This window comes from Otolemur garnettii, unplaced genomic scaffold (assembly GCF_000181295.1).
Source record: "Otolemur garnettii isolate 467f Iridium unplaced genomic scaffold, OtoGar3 scaffold00178, whole genome shotgun sequence".
NCBI classification, from domain to species: domain Eukaryota; kingdom Metazoa; phylum Chordata; class Mammalia; order Primates; family Galagidae; genus Otolemur; species Otolemur garnettii.
Window position 1 is genome coordinate 331,810 of NW_003852573.1, and position 15,687 is coordinate 347,496.

The 15,687-nt window shown below is 45.7% G+C and overlaps 2 protein-coding genes across 3 annotated transcripts in view; one reads left to right on the forward strand and one right to left on the reverse strand.

The window, feature by feature from the left end:
* The first annotated feature begins 887 nt into the window (after positions 1-887).
* The window catches only part of TRAF3IP3 (TRAF3 interacting protein 3), a 22,993-nt gene continuing 8,193 nt past the window's right edge, over positions 888-15,687 (forward strand). Inside the window, exons 1-8 of one of the 2 annotated variants that reach the window (XM_023519488.1) lie at positions 888-1,115; positions 2,150-2,553; positions 4,715-4,862; positions 4,996-5,059; positions 5,319-5,343; positions 5,616-5,645; positions 5,730-5,825; positions 14,002-14,073. In XM_023519488.1, the coding sequence (XP_023375256.1) occupies positions 2,209-2,553; positions 4,715-4,862; positions 4,996-5,059; positions 5,319-5,343; positions 5,616-5,645; positions 5,730-5,825; positions 14,002-14,073 (780 nt within the window). In that variant the 5' untranslated portion in view covers positions 888-1,115; positions 2,150-2,208. Of the gene's footprint in view, positions 1,116-2,149; positions 2,554-4,714; positions 4,863-4,995; positions 5,060-5,318; positions 5,344-5,615; positions 5,646-5,729; positions 5,826-10,537; positions 11,139-14,001; positions 14,074-15,687 lie in introns of those variants that run through there. The other variant, XM_012811841.2, reaches the window with a different exon arrangement.
* Positions 5,606-15,687, reverse strand: part of CUNH1orf74 (chromosome unknown C1orf74 homolog) — a 20,439-nt gene continuing 10,357 nt past the window's right edge. Inside the window, exon 3 of the mRNA XM_023519489.1 lies at positions 5,606-5,818. The gene's annotated coding sequence lies outside the window, so the exon portion shown is untranslated. The remainder of the gene's footprint in view (positions 5,819-15,687) is intronic.

The following is a 15,687-nucleotide window of genomic DNA, read 5'->3' on the forward strand; positions in this document are numbered from 1 at the left end:
GCAGGAAGATCACTTGAACTCAGGAGTTCGAGGTTACAGTGAGCTATGCTGATGCCACTGCACTCTAGCCTGGATGATACAGTGAGACCCTGTCCAAAAAAAAGGCTAACATTTATTGTGTGCTCTGTGCCAGGTGTGTGGTGTGCATCTTCTCGTTTAATCCTCATAACCTACAAGGTAGGCTCTAGCCCCATTGTATAAATGAGGACTCTTGGTTTAGAGGTGTTTGCTTACTTGTCCCAAATTACACATAGCTGGTAGGTGACAGAGCCAGGGTATGAGTCCACACAGTGTGACTCCCGAATAAGACTCTCCTCCACTATCCATGGCACAATGGCAGGGGCTATGGCTTAGGGATGCCACAAGTGCTGGTTCTGGACCTGGAGTTCATGTGCACATACTCCTGAGTCTCTGTCATTCGGTCATTTGTAACTTAATATTGATGGATCCTTTTCTAAGATTTTATATAAAGAAACTGGCAGGTGAGAAGTCAGGGGTCCCCAACCCCCACCTAAGAAGTAGGAGTGAGGAGAAAAGCCTAAAGAGAGAGCCATTCACGGATGGTATGTACAACCTCACAATTCTACTTGGAGTCAGCACTGCCCAAGACCAGGGGGTATGCCCCTCCACCCTTCAAGAGTATCCAGGGCCTGATCACATAAGACCCTACTTAGGGAAGGGGAATGCCCCACCCATGACCCCAAGGAATGAGTGGCAAGACCAGAGAGAAAACAGGAATCCTGCAGAGAATTCTGGACTGAGCCAAGATGGGCAGCCAAGTCCCAGCAAAGGGGCAAAGAGGCTGCCCCTTTGGCCGTGTTTGGCCTATAAACTAACCCCAGGAGCTTGGAACCGGCAAGTGCCTGCTGGTTGCTGAAGCTGCAGAGCCCTTCTCTGACCTGCCCAGGAACTCAAGCTCTGGGGTGGTGGGTTGTGGGAGGGAGAGAAGCAGCAGCAGCTGTAAGGGGAATCCCTCTTCCTTCAGAGGCCCCCGGTCTGACTCCAGACATCAGAGGAGGAAGGGCACGGAATTTCCGTGCTTGGGATCCAGCTCATCCAAGCCAGCTCCAACTCAGCAAGCCTACCAACAGGAAAATAAGCAAATTTCACTGAAGGTATGTGGGAATGGTAGGAAAGAGAAAGGAAGGCACAAAGAAAGAAGAGAGATTTGGGTTGGGTGCTGTGTCAGTACCAGAGAAGGCCATGCAGAGAGGTGTCCTATGGAAACTACTGGTTACTATTTTTCTTCTCTGTCTGTAGCAGTCTTATTGAGGTATAATTCATATGCTTGCTGGTTTAGATGGCAGGATCTTCATCTGGGCTAAGGAACACAGACCTGGCACCAGACTTAGCCCTGATCCTAAAGGATAGGACCCACAGCTCCAAGAGTTATTGAGCCACACTCTGAAATGGATTTTGGTCAGCACTGGGCATGTGGCAGGTACAATACTAACTGAGTGCACCTGAGAAGCAGAGCCCAGTCCTGGTCTTAGAGTGGGGTGCCCCTGGGCCCATGTCAGGATGAAGGAATTAGGGTGGGACTTCCCTCCTTAACCATGCAAAGCCCAGGCTCACAGCTAGGACCAGAGCAGTGGGTGCTGGTGGCAGGCCTGGTCACATCCTGAGGGGAGATCTGGTCATTCCTCTGGGCCTTGAGAAGTATCACTCAGCTATTTACGTAATAACTTGGGCCAAGAGAGCAATAAAGACGCTGACTTTCTTTTTACACGGGGCGGGAGGCGGGGGCTCAATTTAACTGTTTCTCTAGAAGTCTGGAAAATGAGCACACATCTGCCACCCAAGAGGCTATAAGTTCATTATGATTATTATCAATTATTTCTCATGTTCCTCTAACGTAGAGGCATGGTGAGATGTTCAGCCAAAGAAGGAACAGCAGCCAGAGAGACCCTTCCACTTTATAGAGTGGGGCACACAAACTAGAGAGGAGCAAGAATTCACTTCTATTAGATTGTCTTAGTACATTAGCGACTGATTCCAGGAGTTCTGACTCCCAGTTTGGCACTATCATGTCGCACTTTTCAACCCACATGGATGGAAGGAACTCGGTACCACTCCACCCCTTGGGAGATAGACATTTTCTGCCCATCTTCTGACCCCTCCCATTCCCCTCCCTCTTGGCATTTGGCAGATCCAGGCAGCTATTCCAGGAACTGGAAGCCAAGCACAACAGGTGCCCGGGAGGTCATCATGATCAGCCCCAACCCCAGGCCCTCCCCTGGCTTGGCCTGGTGGGCCGAGAGCTACGAGGCCAAGTGCGAGCGCAGGCAGGAGACCCGTGAAAGCCGCCGCTGCCGCCCCAACGTGACCACCTGCCGCCAGGTGGGGAAGGCACTGCGGGCCCAGCAGAGAGAGCAGCTCCAGAGAGCTCGACTGCAGCAGTTCCTCCGGAGGAGGAACCTGGAACTGGAGGAGAAGGGCAAGGCACGGCATCACCAACCCCCAGAGCAAGGGCTCTCCAGGAGGCTGGGCCGCGAGACTGCCCTCAAGGAGCCCTTGTCTTGTGCCAGCAGGAGCTCGACCCCCAGACAGCAGGTGGGTCATAGCAAGGCACACACTGCTCCATGCAGGGTAAAGGGGGTTTCCAAGGAGGGTGGGCAGGCTCAAGGTCACTAAAAAGTGATTTAAATTAAATCCATTCCTCCTCAGTCATATAGTAAAGTCTCCTTTAGCCACTTAGGGATTTTTGTTGTTATGTTTTTGTTTAGCTTTTCTTTATTTGCACTTTCCTTTTAGAAGGGAAAAAATAACTTTTAAATAATTCCGAAGTTAATACCTAGTATCAATTCAAATTTGGGCAATCTATACATATCTTCTGCAGCTATCTTAGAGCGTCCATTCACTCATTAGTCATCAAGCATTTACTGAATGCTTATTATATGCCAGGTACCAAGGCCTATGCTCTTGGTGCTCCCTCTCCCAAGACACACACACACACCTGTCCTCTATTCTTCTGCCAGGCCATTTCCCTTATCTTCTCTCTCTTACATCATTCCAGTTCTACTAAGCCTACTCAGCTATTGCTCATCTGGTCCAGGAAGCTTTGCCTGGCTTCTTCAGGACACCTCTGCTCTCCATGGGCTTTGTGAGGTTATAAATCCTCTACAATTGTGTAACTCTCACAGAGCCCATTAGTCTGGCCTGGGAAGGAATGGTGTTGGTGAAAACCAGTGTATGTTGAAGTGAGATGACCTCTAGCAGAAGAGCAGCTGTGTCTTCCTACCCACGTTGGGAGCAGGACTAGGTCTACTGTATTGCCGAGAAATGCTTAGAAATGCCTGGCATTGTGCTGTACCCAGAGCAGGTGCTCCATCATGCTCCCTAACCAGTGATCTGTTTGCTGAATAGGAAGTGCTATGCAGAGAAATGATCCCAGAGCCTAAGTGCAAAAGAAAACCAACTCTGTACTTTCTAGACAAGGTTTCTGTATGCTTTTTTTAGCTTTTTTTTTTGAGACAGAGCCTCAAGCTGTTGCCCTGGGTAGAGTGCTGTGGCATCATAGCTCACAGCAACCTCCAACTCCTGAGCTTAAGTGATTCTCTTACCTCAGTCTCCCAAGTAGCTGGGACTATAGGCTCCCAGCTATTTTTTGGTTGTAGTTATCGTTGTTGTTTGGCAGGCCCCGGCTAGATTCAAACCTGCCTTAGCCGCTTGAGCTATAGGCACCAAGCCAGGCTTCTTTTTTTTTTTTTTTTTGGAGGTATGGAGTTCTGGAGAAAAAGAACAGAATATACAGTTAACTTAAGAACTCTACTCCTGCCTACCAGTTATTTAAGGTCTTGCTGAGACAGAGTTAGTCCATGTGATTGGATATCATAAGCATTTCTTAGCCTTTTAGTGTTATGTTACCAACATAGACTTTTTAAGTCTATGAAAGAAAACAGAAAAAAGCACAGACTAAATTGTGGCTGCTACTACTACCTCCCTCCCAACAACTCCCTACTTTATCTTCTCTTCACACAAACCTTAGTGATTTTCCAGCTATTACTAGGAGGAAGGAAGCACTAGAAGGAAGGGACCTCAGGAATCATCTATTCCAAACCGTCACTACACAGACAGGAGACTGAGACCTCAGAGAGGTGGGCTCTGAACCCAGATCCCCTCACGCCCCACTCAGGCCAGTTCCCTCTGCACATCACCATGCTGGCTGTGGAACTGGCTGAGACCAAACAAGGTACACCAGGGGTTCTAGAGAGAAAAGCTGGCCTGAGGAGAACCACTCTGCCAGCCAGGATGAGGATGATGGGAACAGGAGTAGCCTTGTGGCTCTTTTGAATCTGAGACATTATCTGAGTCTGTTGAGACTGCTATGAAAATACTATAGACTGGATGGCTTCAATAATAGGAATTGATCTCACAGTTCTGGAGGCTGGAAGTCCAAGACCAAGACCCCGACAGATCTGGTGGCTGATAAGGACACTCTTCCTGGGGTGCAGACGGCCATCCTCTCACTGTATCCTCACATGGTAGAGAGCAGAGACAGGAAGCAAGCTCTCTCCCCTCTGAACTGATTACTTCTCAAAGTCTCTACCTCCTGATCTTATCACATTATGAGTTAAGATTTTAACTATAAATTTTAGGGGGACACATTCAGTCCATAACAAACATAATCACTGGTTCATCTTTCTATAATCATCAGGAGAATCTTCTACAGGGTCTAGATGGTGGCTCCCAGTATCCCCTACTTGCCTTCCAGGTGGCAAGGACCAGCTCTGAGGTCTTTCCAGCCCAGCACTCTACTCCCTCAGGCATCCAGAGGGATCCAGTTGACCACTTCTCCTCACAGACTGGGAATCTTCTACCACAAGACTGTCCCATCAAGAAGACACCCAGATACCACCGTGGTAAAAGCAGAACCCCCCCTCTGCAGAGAATGCTGCCACAGCAGTCCCCCTCACCGGCAGTAGAGTCCCTGTCCCTCCCCACTTCCCTCACATCCTCCCATAGCTTCTGTATCACCATACCCCCACCTCTCAGGTACTCAGACCAAGGCAGAAGCAGCACAGCCAACAATTAAGAACGATGCCAGTCAGCAAACCAAGTGAGTTGCTTTTGTGTTCCTGCCCGTAAGCCCCTCATATTCCATCCACTCCTCTTCTAAGGTTTTACTTGAACACTTCCACTCAGTAGGTGGAGAGAGAGCACAATGACTCTCTATGTCCACCTTAACTAAGAAAGAGGAAAACTTTCCCTACACTATTGGCTCTTCAGAAAGGATCCCAGAAGGAAGCAGCCCTCTACCTCCTGACTTGCTTGATAATGTGATCCATTATTATTTTTTTTATGTCTTCTCTCCCCAGTTTTGGAGTTGCAGTTCTGGATAAGGTAAGAACCTCTATCTGAAAGGGTTTTACTGGGCAGCAGCTAAGCGCTGACATTCTGGAATTCCACTCAGGCCAAGACTGGGAGGATGGGGGGTGGGGGGGCTCTTCCTGGATGGTAAGGAGACACTAAGCATAGACATAGGCCTAAAGAGACCCTGTCAGACTCAAGCCAGAGGGGTCTGCTCTATACAAGCCAACCCAGGCTCTGGTTTTACATCCCAGAATTTCCGGGGACCTAGAATCTTTCTGAATATGCTTTTTCTTTCTCTCTAGGAAATCATCCAGCTTTCTGAATACCTAAAAGTAAGTGGCATGGGAATTCTCCCCTCAGTTTCTCAATCCTTCCTCCTCCAGGCTAATCTTACCTTCTTGCATTTTGCTCACCAGGAGGCCCTACAGAGGGAGCTGGTCCTAAAACAGAAAATGGTGGTTCTCCAAGACCTACTGTCCACCCTGATTCAGGCCTCTGACAGCACCTGGAAGGTGAGGGAATGAAATCTTTAATGAAGCTCATGGGATTCTGAGTTCCCATCCCATTTTTCTTCTTTCCACAGCATCACATTAAAAGAGGGTGTTTTTTCCCCACCACTGAAGGGTAAGCTGGGAAGAGGTAGAACATAGGAGCATGGTGCTCAGACCTAGAGGTCAAACACATCACAGGAAATATATGGTCATCCCCTCAGGTCACTCTGCTACACAAGGGAAGACACAGAACCAAAAGTGGTAAGAATTCCCATGTTTTAATTTTTTTTAAAGAAAAGAAAGAAGATCCTAATATATCCTAATGTAGTTTATATGACTGAATATGATCAATGTCAACTATTTTTGTATGAGATTCATACCAATATTCATCCAAGCCAGTACACACACACTGATCAGTCCAAACATGAATGTCAGAATGAGAAGAGACTTTACAGGCAATCTAGTCCAATCCTCACATGTTTCCTATGAGGAAACAGTCTCAGAGAGGTCAAGTAACTTGCCCAAAGCCACACAGCTAGTTAATGGCAGAACTGGTCAGGCTTTTGATTTTATCCATTCATTCTACAAATATTCATAGATTATGTTACTGTACCAAGCACTGGCCTACCGCTGAAAAATAATGAGATTCTTTAAGCAGCGTTTTTGTTTTTAGAGAGCTTATGGTTTTATAAGGGAGACAGAAGCCTAAGCAATGCAAAGATAGGAAAAATAAACCTTTTCAAGACATAGTAAAATACAAGAAGGAATAAGCAGGCTTGGCGCCCATAGCCCAGTGGTCTGCTAAAACAACAATGACAACAATAACAAAAAAAATAGCAAGGCGTTGTGGCGGCCTGTAGTCCCAGCTACCGGGAGGCTGAGGCAAGAGAATTGCTTAAGCCCAAGAGTTAGAGGTTGCACTCTACCAAGGGTGACATAGTGAGACTCTGTCTCAGAAAAAAAAAAAAAAAGAAGAAGAAGAAGAAGGAATAAGCAATTCCAGAGGAGAACCAGAGGAATATTTATAGGTAGCATCTTCCAGGCAAATGTGGAAGCAGAAATAGTATTCTAGGTTGAGTGCACTATACAGGCCCAGAGGCATGATGTAGTCTAATGCACTGGTTCTCCGACTTTTTCCTTTCAAGACTCCTTTATACTATTTTAATTATTGAAAATCCTTAAGAAATTTTTATATTTACCATGTAGGAAATTAAAACAGAAATTTAGAAATATTCATTCATTCATTCAAATTTAGAATGAATATTCATTCTTTTTTTTTCTTTTATTATTGAGACAAAATCTCACTATGTTGCCCAGGCTAGAGTGCCAGGGTATCAGCTTAGCTCACAGCAACCTCAAACTCCTGGGTTCAGGCAATCCTCCTGCCTCAGCCTCCCTACAGCTGGGACTACAAGCACCTGGAACAAGGGCTGGCTAATTTTTCTACTTTTAATAAAGATGGAGTCTCACTCTTGCTCAGGTTGGTCTCAAACTCGTAAGTTCATGTGATCCTCCTGCCTCAGCCTCCTGGAATGCTAAGATTAAAGGCATGAGCCACCGTGCCCAGCCTTAGAAATAGTAATTATAAAATAATAGGCTGGGCACGGTGGCTCATGCCTATAATCGCAGCACTTTGGGCGGCCAAGGTGAGAGTATCACTTGAGGCCAGAAGTTGGAGACCAATCTGAGCAACATAGCAAGACCTCATCTCTATAACAAATATCTTAAAAGTTAGGCAGGGTGGCATGCCCCTGTAGTCTCAGGGCACAGCTGAGGTGGGAGGATCATCTGAACCCAGAAGTTCATAGTTTCAGTGAGCTATGACGGCATCACTGCACTCTGGCCTAGGCAACAGAGACAGACCATATCTTTTTAAAAAACGTTGCAAATAAAAAATAACAGTCAACCATTCCCTGCTAACCTAAATTACATATTCTTATGAACATTAGCCCTATTTTCAAGAAACAAAGTCTAATAAGAATGTCAGTTTTATGATTTTGCAAATCTTTTTAATGTCTGGCTTAACAAAATACAGCTAGATTCTCATATTTGCTTCTGCATTCAATTTGCTGCCATACGTTCTTTCAGTTAAACTATAAAAAGTTGGAAAAGAGAAGACCTTGGAAAAGAGAGGACCTTGCAGACCCCTTGAAGGGGTCTTGGGGATTCCCAGCGTTCCTCAGAATCCCTATGTGGAAACCCCTAGATTCATATGTTCAGGGAACTACAAGCAGTTTTGACACAGGAACCTGACTCCCAACACTGGGAGCCTCTTGAGGTCCAAGTGGGTCCTTGTTTTCATTCCAGAAAGAATTCAGAAGCAAGCTGACAGTATAAAGTAAAAATGAGATTTATTCATAAACTATAGAAAAGTCCACTCCACAGACAGAGCAGATGCTAATTCTCCCTGCATAAGAGAACCAGCCCCATGGTGCCTGTAGCTCCTCTACATAAATAACAGCTTAATTATAGGCTAAAGAAGGGGAAGAATATTCATGGACAGGGCCATGTTTTCTGGAATTAGAGAGATAACCTCCTCCTGACTAAATACAGTGAAGTAGGAATAAAGTGTCACGGTGTCATGATGGGAGTGGGAGGTGTCCTTAGAAACGTTTATGGTAGTGAAGCGTATAATGAAGCTGTAAGGTCAAGAAGCGGTCAATTTCTCCTCCATCTTAGCTCTAACTAGTTGGAACTTGCCCTGCCTCCCTCCCATTTTGATCAGGGTAGTTTAAAACTTTGTTTTGAGGCTTCCCAGCTCAATTAAGCAATGCCACGGCTATGCCCAAAGCAATGCCAGAAGGAGTGTGGGCTAGTTCCCAGACTCAGTTGGACGCCACTGAAGCATAAAGTACCAGGTGCAAGACACAGACCACGCAACCTCACAGGCCTCAGTGGCATCTCACCCTCCTCACAGACGGCTTGTCCTGAGACAGGAAAATATCATGGGAAGCTAGAAAACAAAACTAAAAGAAGTTTGCAGTAATGTAAAAAAGATTTTCTTAGCTTAGCCCTCCCTCCTAACACCAGACATTGTACCTGGATTTTGAATTCTATGGTCAGGGCTCCTGATTGTTAAGAAAGTCACTTTCATTGGCAGGGTAGGATCCCAGGACCGGCAGCTGTGCATGCCATGTGGTTTCTGCTGCTGAACTAAATTGGGATCATTGCATTCATTTGTTCAGCGGACATTTTATAGGTTCCAACTCTCTGCTAGGCCCTGTGCTGTAGGAACAAAAAGAAGTAGAGTCCTTGCTTTCGAGGAGTACACACTCCAGCCATGGAGAGACGTGCAATAACTCCAAAAGAATGTAATAAACCTACAGCAACAGCATATACAAAGTGGCACAGGGAAAAGAGAAGGGAACAATTGTTCTGCCTGAGTGGGAATAGGGAAGTCTCTAAAGGAGAGTCCATTTCAGCTGGGTCTTGAAGGATGAATAGGAGTTCAGTGGGAGTCCAGAAGTAGGAATGGCTGGTGTTTAAGACAAAGGAATCAGAATGATTACAGGCTGAAGTGTGACAAAGGTATAACTGATTATGGAAAAAATGAAGGAATCAGGCCAGCACACCTGGCTGGATCACACCTATAGTCCTAGCACTCTGGAAGGTCAAGGCAGGTGGTATGTTGCTTGAGCTCAGAAGTTCAAGACAAGCCTGAGCAAGAGCAAGACCCCATCTCTACTAAAAATACAAAAGAACAAGTTAGGTGTTGTGGTGAACACCTGTAGTTCCAGGTACTTGGGAGGTTGAGGCAAGAGGATTGGTCAAGCTCAAGTTTGAGGTTGCTGTGAGCTACAATGATGCCACAGCACTCTAACCAAAAGTGAGACTCTGGTCTCAAAAAATAAAAATAAATAAAATAAATAAAAAATTTTTTAAATGAAAGGATGATGTCAGAGTAGTACCAAAGAAAGGGCCTCAGACAGGTCTTTAGAATTATGTGACTTAAACTTTTTCCGTGAACAGTGTATCTGCTCCTTCTTCTTCTCTTTTCTTCTTAAAGGAAAGCCCCATATTTATCAGACATCCACGAGAACGCATGTGCACAGTTTGTGCAACACTGCCGTAGGCAGTGTTGCAGTGGAACTGTTCCATAAGCACAGTAGCAATGGAACTGTGCTTTATTAGGGTTTAAAAGCTTGCATTCAACAATGCATGGCCCATCCTTAGCAGGAGCTCAGTCACCGCCTGTGAAAGTCAATTGATTCAAATGATCAGATCTGAGTCTTAAAAAGTTTCTCTAACGTGTAACAATGAGGATTGGCTCCAAGTAGGGGTGGGTGTCAGCGAAGAGTTTTGTAATATCTCAGGCTAGACCAGCGGTTCTCAACCTATGGGTCACGACCCCTTTGGGGGTCGAACAACTCTTTCACAGGGGTCGCCTAATATCAGCTATTTACATTACGATTCATAACAGTAGCAAAAATTACAGTTATGAAGTAGCAATGAAAATAATTATGTGGTTGGGGTCATCACAACATGAGGAACTGTACTAAAGGGTCGTGGCATTAGGAAGGTTGAGAACCACTGGGCTAGACACAATTGGAGCTGGAATTATGGCAAACTTGGTGGGAATGAGGAAGGAGGGGACATAGAAACAGACACTTCTAGGGTAGTCTCTGAGGGGTTTCACCCCATCCTCCAACCCAAGAGCAGAAGTTCCTCTGGCTGTGGTTTTCTCCCTCCCCTCTTCTCACCCCTCCCAGTCCTCACCCTTCTCTTCTTCTTCCTCCCTTCCAACCCCCCAACTTCCGGTCTGTAACAGTCTCAAACTTTTCAGTTGAGAGTTTTTGCTTCCTCAAAAACAAGACAACTCTCCATCCCTCCAATGAATACCTCGACTTCATTGTAAAGGTAGCCCCAATCTGTGGCATTGGAAAGGGGCCAAAACTGGTTCAGATCTTTATTTTTTCCATTTGACCTCAATGGATTGGATCTCCAACATCATATGCTGAGGAACTCACACAAAACTACAGAACCCCAGGGCTCTACTCCACATTGACTCCGGGCTTGCTGGCTATGATAGGCCCAGGAGCACTACTGAGACTGCAGAGCAGCATCCAACCTTCCCAGCAGAAGCAGCTCAGCCAGGAGAGAAAGCAATCGCTCAACACCGGCACACTTGGGTTTTAAAATCTGCAGCATGGAAGTGAGATCTTGAGATGACAGCACAGCAGGGGATTGGCTGCAAGCCCTAAGCAGCCTCTGCTAGAGCAGAGAGAGGAGCTGTGGGCTGGTGCTTCTGCAGTGAGGTGGTGGTGCTTCTGGAGAACAGATCAGAGACAGGGGAAACCCACACAGGAGGAGCTGAAGCCTTCAGACCGGCACCAGGTGTGTATGGCCTCCACCTTGCTCTCTTTTCCAGTGGTGGTTACTGTGCCCTGTGAGCTCTGGCCCCCAGGGCATAACTGCCTAGAAGGTTAGCAATAGGCCTGGCGAAGTGCTTCTTCCCACACACTGTGACATGCTGGGCTTCGGTGTGAGGAAACCTGGAGCTCAGGCCAGGAAACTACGTGCCCCATTTGCAACAACTTGGATGCAACTTTCCTGCCTGCCTTGGGAAATCTGGGAAAGCAGAGCTGTGGAAAAAAACATTTTGTCCAAGCCTCAGAGTTGGGTGGCCCTTCATCCCCACGGAGGGGGCTATCATGAATGATCTTTTATTGCAACATGAATGGAAAAGTGATCGGGGGTTAGGCTAAAATACAAAAACAGTTGGAAGAGGCAAAATATTGGACTAAAGGCCCACTATGGAATAGGGAGGAGATAACCAAAAAGAGTAGGAGCCTGGGAAAATTCAGGAATATTGCCTTGGGCCTGTTTTCTTATCAAACTATCACAAGGCAAAACTTAAACTGAGTGGGTTTGATTGCATTCTGCGTGGTAAGAGTTTGGGCAAAGGCAAAATGCGTGGAGTCAGAAGATCTGGATCAAGGGAGGTGGGTATGCAGCCAGTTGATTTCAGGACCTGTGGATTGACAATGAACAGGCCACTCTGGGGAATGCAGCTGTTTTACCAGTTACTTCAAAGCCCAAACAGTAGAAGCCTTTGTCCATCTCTTTTATCTGTCCCAAAACCCTGTGGTTATTCTAGATGCCAAATCCCTGACTCCCAGTTCTCTCTCACATGAGACATTAGGAAAAACATTAATAGCAGGAGGCACTTTAAAAAATTATTTTTGGCAAAGCTTTTTGCTTTTTCAAGGCCCAGTTGAGTAACGCAGGAAGCAGAAAGGGTGGGGGCACCCGTGGCTCCCACGGTTAGAAGAGGAGTCAGCCAAACAAGATCAAAACAGGAGCTGTGAGATACCACTTCCTGCCTCCCCCCGCACCCTGATACCCACTGAGGGAGACAGATCTCAAAACAGACTCCCCTCCTCTGCCACCAGCCTGCTATAGACTGGAACCATTATGAGGGTTGGAAATACCCAAGTCTTCTGACTGGGAATGGCTGTGATGTCTCGGGCCTAAAGAAAAGTGGAATTCCTAGACCCCACACAAGTGTCCCACAGGACCTTGTTGGTAAAAGCCGGAGAAAGGATATGAAAATCAGTCACTGCTAGAGACTCATGGCCCTTTCTCTGGAAAACGTGCTCTCATGGATGACACTCCTGCCTAACTCCATAGACTAATACACCTTAAATGAAACTCAAGGCTGGAAGAACAAAACCCATACCTGGGAAAAAGGCACAAGTCTGAAAGTGGAGTAAACAACAAAGCAGGAAGGAAGTTATTAACTACTCAGGTGAAATACTGAAGAATTGAGAAACCAGAGGTTGGCCTTTCAGGCTGGCCTCTTTCCACTCTTGCCCTGAGACTAACATCCTTCTTGGAATGTACAAAACACTATTAGACCTGGCTTATGAGTAAACAGAATGTGACATTCTGGGAAGCCCCCAGCCATCCCCTGCCACCCCCACCCAGCTTCTAGATCTCTCCTTCTGTTTATTGCTGTCTTAAAGAATGTCTTGAGTTTTGTGCCTGTGTTTGTGTGTGTGTGTGCGTGCACGCGCATACACACGCACCCCAGAGAGGGGAGTGTATTAATCTGCTAGAGCTGCCATAACTAAGTACCACACACTGGGGATTTCAACAACAGAAATTTGTTTTCTCATAGTTCTGGAGGCTGAAAGTCTGAGAGAAGGTTAATTAGGGTTAGTTTCTCCTGTAGCCTCTCTCCTTAGCTTTTGGAAGGCCATCTTCTCTCTGTGTCTTCAAGTGATCCTCCCTGGGTATACCCCAGTGTCCTGACCTCTTCTTTTTATAAGGACTCCTGTCATGGTGGATTAGGGCACACTGTAATGACCTCATTTTAACTTAATTATCTCTGGCCAGGCAGTGGCTCACGCCTGTAATCCTAGCACTCTGGAAGGCAGAGTTAGGTGGATCCCTTGAGTCAGGTATTCAAGACTAGTCTGAGCAAAAGTGAGACCCCACGTCTACCAAAAATAGAAAAAATAGCCAGGCGTTGTGGCAGGCGCCTATAGTCCCAGCCACTCAGGAGACTGAGGCAGGAGAATCATTTGAGCCCAAGAGTTTTAGGTTGCTGTGAGCTATGATGCCAGGGCACTCTACCCAGAGCGAGACTATCTCAAAAAAAAAAAAAAAAGTAAAAAATAAAGACCCTATCTCCAAATACCGTCACATTCTGAAGTACCTGAGGTTAGGACTTCAACATAGGAACTCTAAGGAGGCATAGTTCAGCACCTCACAGGGGCTAAGGGAGGAAGTACATATTTCCTCTAGGAAGGGAAACCTCATTAGTCTTAATGGCCTATACTTTAGAGGTAAGAGTCCAGGAATAAGACTGAGAGAAGAGGAGGAGTGTGGTAGTGCATAGACAGGGGAGGAAGGTAATCAGAGAAAAGACTGCTTAGAAGCTTTCCTTCCAGTAGCCCCCTGATATAATACCCTGGGCATTTGATAGAGAACTTCAAGGTAAAAAGATGATTTGGGAAGGAGAAAGAGTTAGAGAGAGAAAAAAAAGAGGATGTGGTAGGCCAGTCTGATTCTTTCTTTTCCTTGTCCGGAAAAAGAGAAGAAGATCCTCTTCTATCCAACATCCGTTGCCATCTATGCTCTGGCCTACCTCCTAAAAGAGTTCATTGTGGTGGCCAGCAGAATGGCAATACAGAATAACTCTTTGCCAACTATATTTTGGACCGAATTCATTAAACCTTCCCATTTGCTCCAGGGACAGCTTAATGAAGACAAACTGAAAAGCAAACTGAGATCCTTAGAAAACCAGCTATACACCTGTACCCAGGTAAGCTCTGGGGGACACTTTCAGCTCGGGAATCCAGAATTAAATAAGAATCCTTGAAAATCATTCCTCCTTTCTAGAAATACCACCAGACAGAGATTAACACACCCATTCCTACTTACCCAGTCTTGGGTTGGCCATTTTCACTATAGTCCCTAACTCATTCCATCCACTATCTCCATCTTCCTTTCCCTCTCCCCTTCTCTTTGCACCCCGGGAAGGAAGAAATCCCAGCACTAACCACTTTTGTCAGCTCCAAGGGGACCTCGAGAATACCTGAAACTGTAACAAGAGGCCCTTGGTAAAGATTCATACCTAGACAGACCGTCACAAACTCCAATCTTTGAGCAGATGAGTCAGATGTTATCATGCAATCTTGCAAAACAATTTTCATTCCATGGGCAACTTTTTTCTAGTTTTCTAGCAATCCTCGGCAGAAAGTTAAAGACTGTGACTCCTGGCTCTTCTGTAACCTTGTTATCCAGCATTAGTAATCTCTTGATTGGCCTAATCTTGGATTACAAGAAATAGAAAGAGATCAGCTTCACAATTGAGAAGGGATGGATCTCTGACAGGTGAGGAGATGTCAAATGAGAGAATGGAGAGGAGCAGGCAGACCTCCCATTTGGAGTTAGGGAGAGAAGATAGTCCAGACCACATAGTTGAAGACTTATAGGGAATAGATTTTATATAGTATATAGGTTTCCTGGTCCACAACTTTATTTTTTATTATGACCTGCTCTGTCAGGCTCTTATGAACTAAATAAAGCCAACCAAAGTCATAAGAGACCAACACATAATCCAGAAAGTCAGTCCATGGAGGATAAGACTTAACCAGTGATCAGTGACCAGCATGGGACATGCCGCACATATGGCCTCAACCAAGTAACTCCTGAATCTGTTCCAAAAATATAAGATCCCATTAAATCCAAATTTTCAGGCAATTCCAAAACTAAATGCAAACAATTTCATCATCTAGACTAGTGCTCACCCAATCAGTAACCCACAATTGACAGTAAAAGCTGCCTGCCTCCCCCCAAATCACAGGGCATAAAGATGAAAGGCAAGGGATAGGCAAGATCCCCAGTGAATTTGCAAAGTTGCTCTTGTGTCTTTTAATCTTGAAGCCAGGAGTAAGTTTACAATGCAAATGTATTAATTTAAAAACACTTGAGTTCACTAGGGACAGTGGGGAGGCTACAAATATTTTTTTAAAAAGTAGCAATAGCATGCTCCTTGCCCTAAAAAAGAGTTTATAATCCAGAATGGGAGACAGATGAGTCAGTAGAGTGGAACAATAGTGGCATTCAGCGGCTACTACATGAACACTAAGAAAAGCTACCTAATCCATAAGGACTTGGGGGGAGGTACTTGGTTAAGATTTATCTGAACTGATGATACTTATGCTATAAACAGAGGTTAACCAACTCTAGGCAGAAGAAACTGTATGGGTAAAGACACAGACTGAAAAGCACAGTGCTTAAGACATCTGAGAGCAGTTCAGCTTAGATTAGAAGGAGCATGGGATGAAAGTCTAGCTTTGTAAATAGGAGCCAGGCCAACGACTTTGGAAGTGATCCTTAGAATGCTGAGAATCCATCAGAAGATTTACACAGG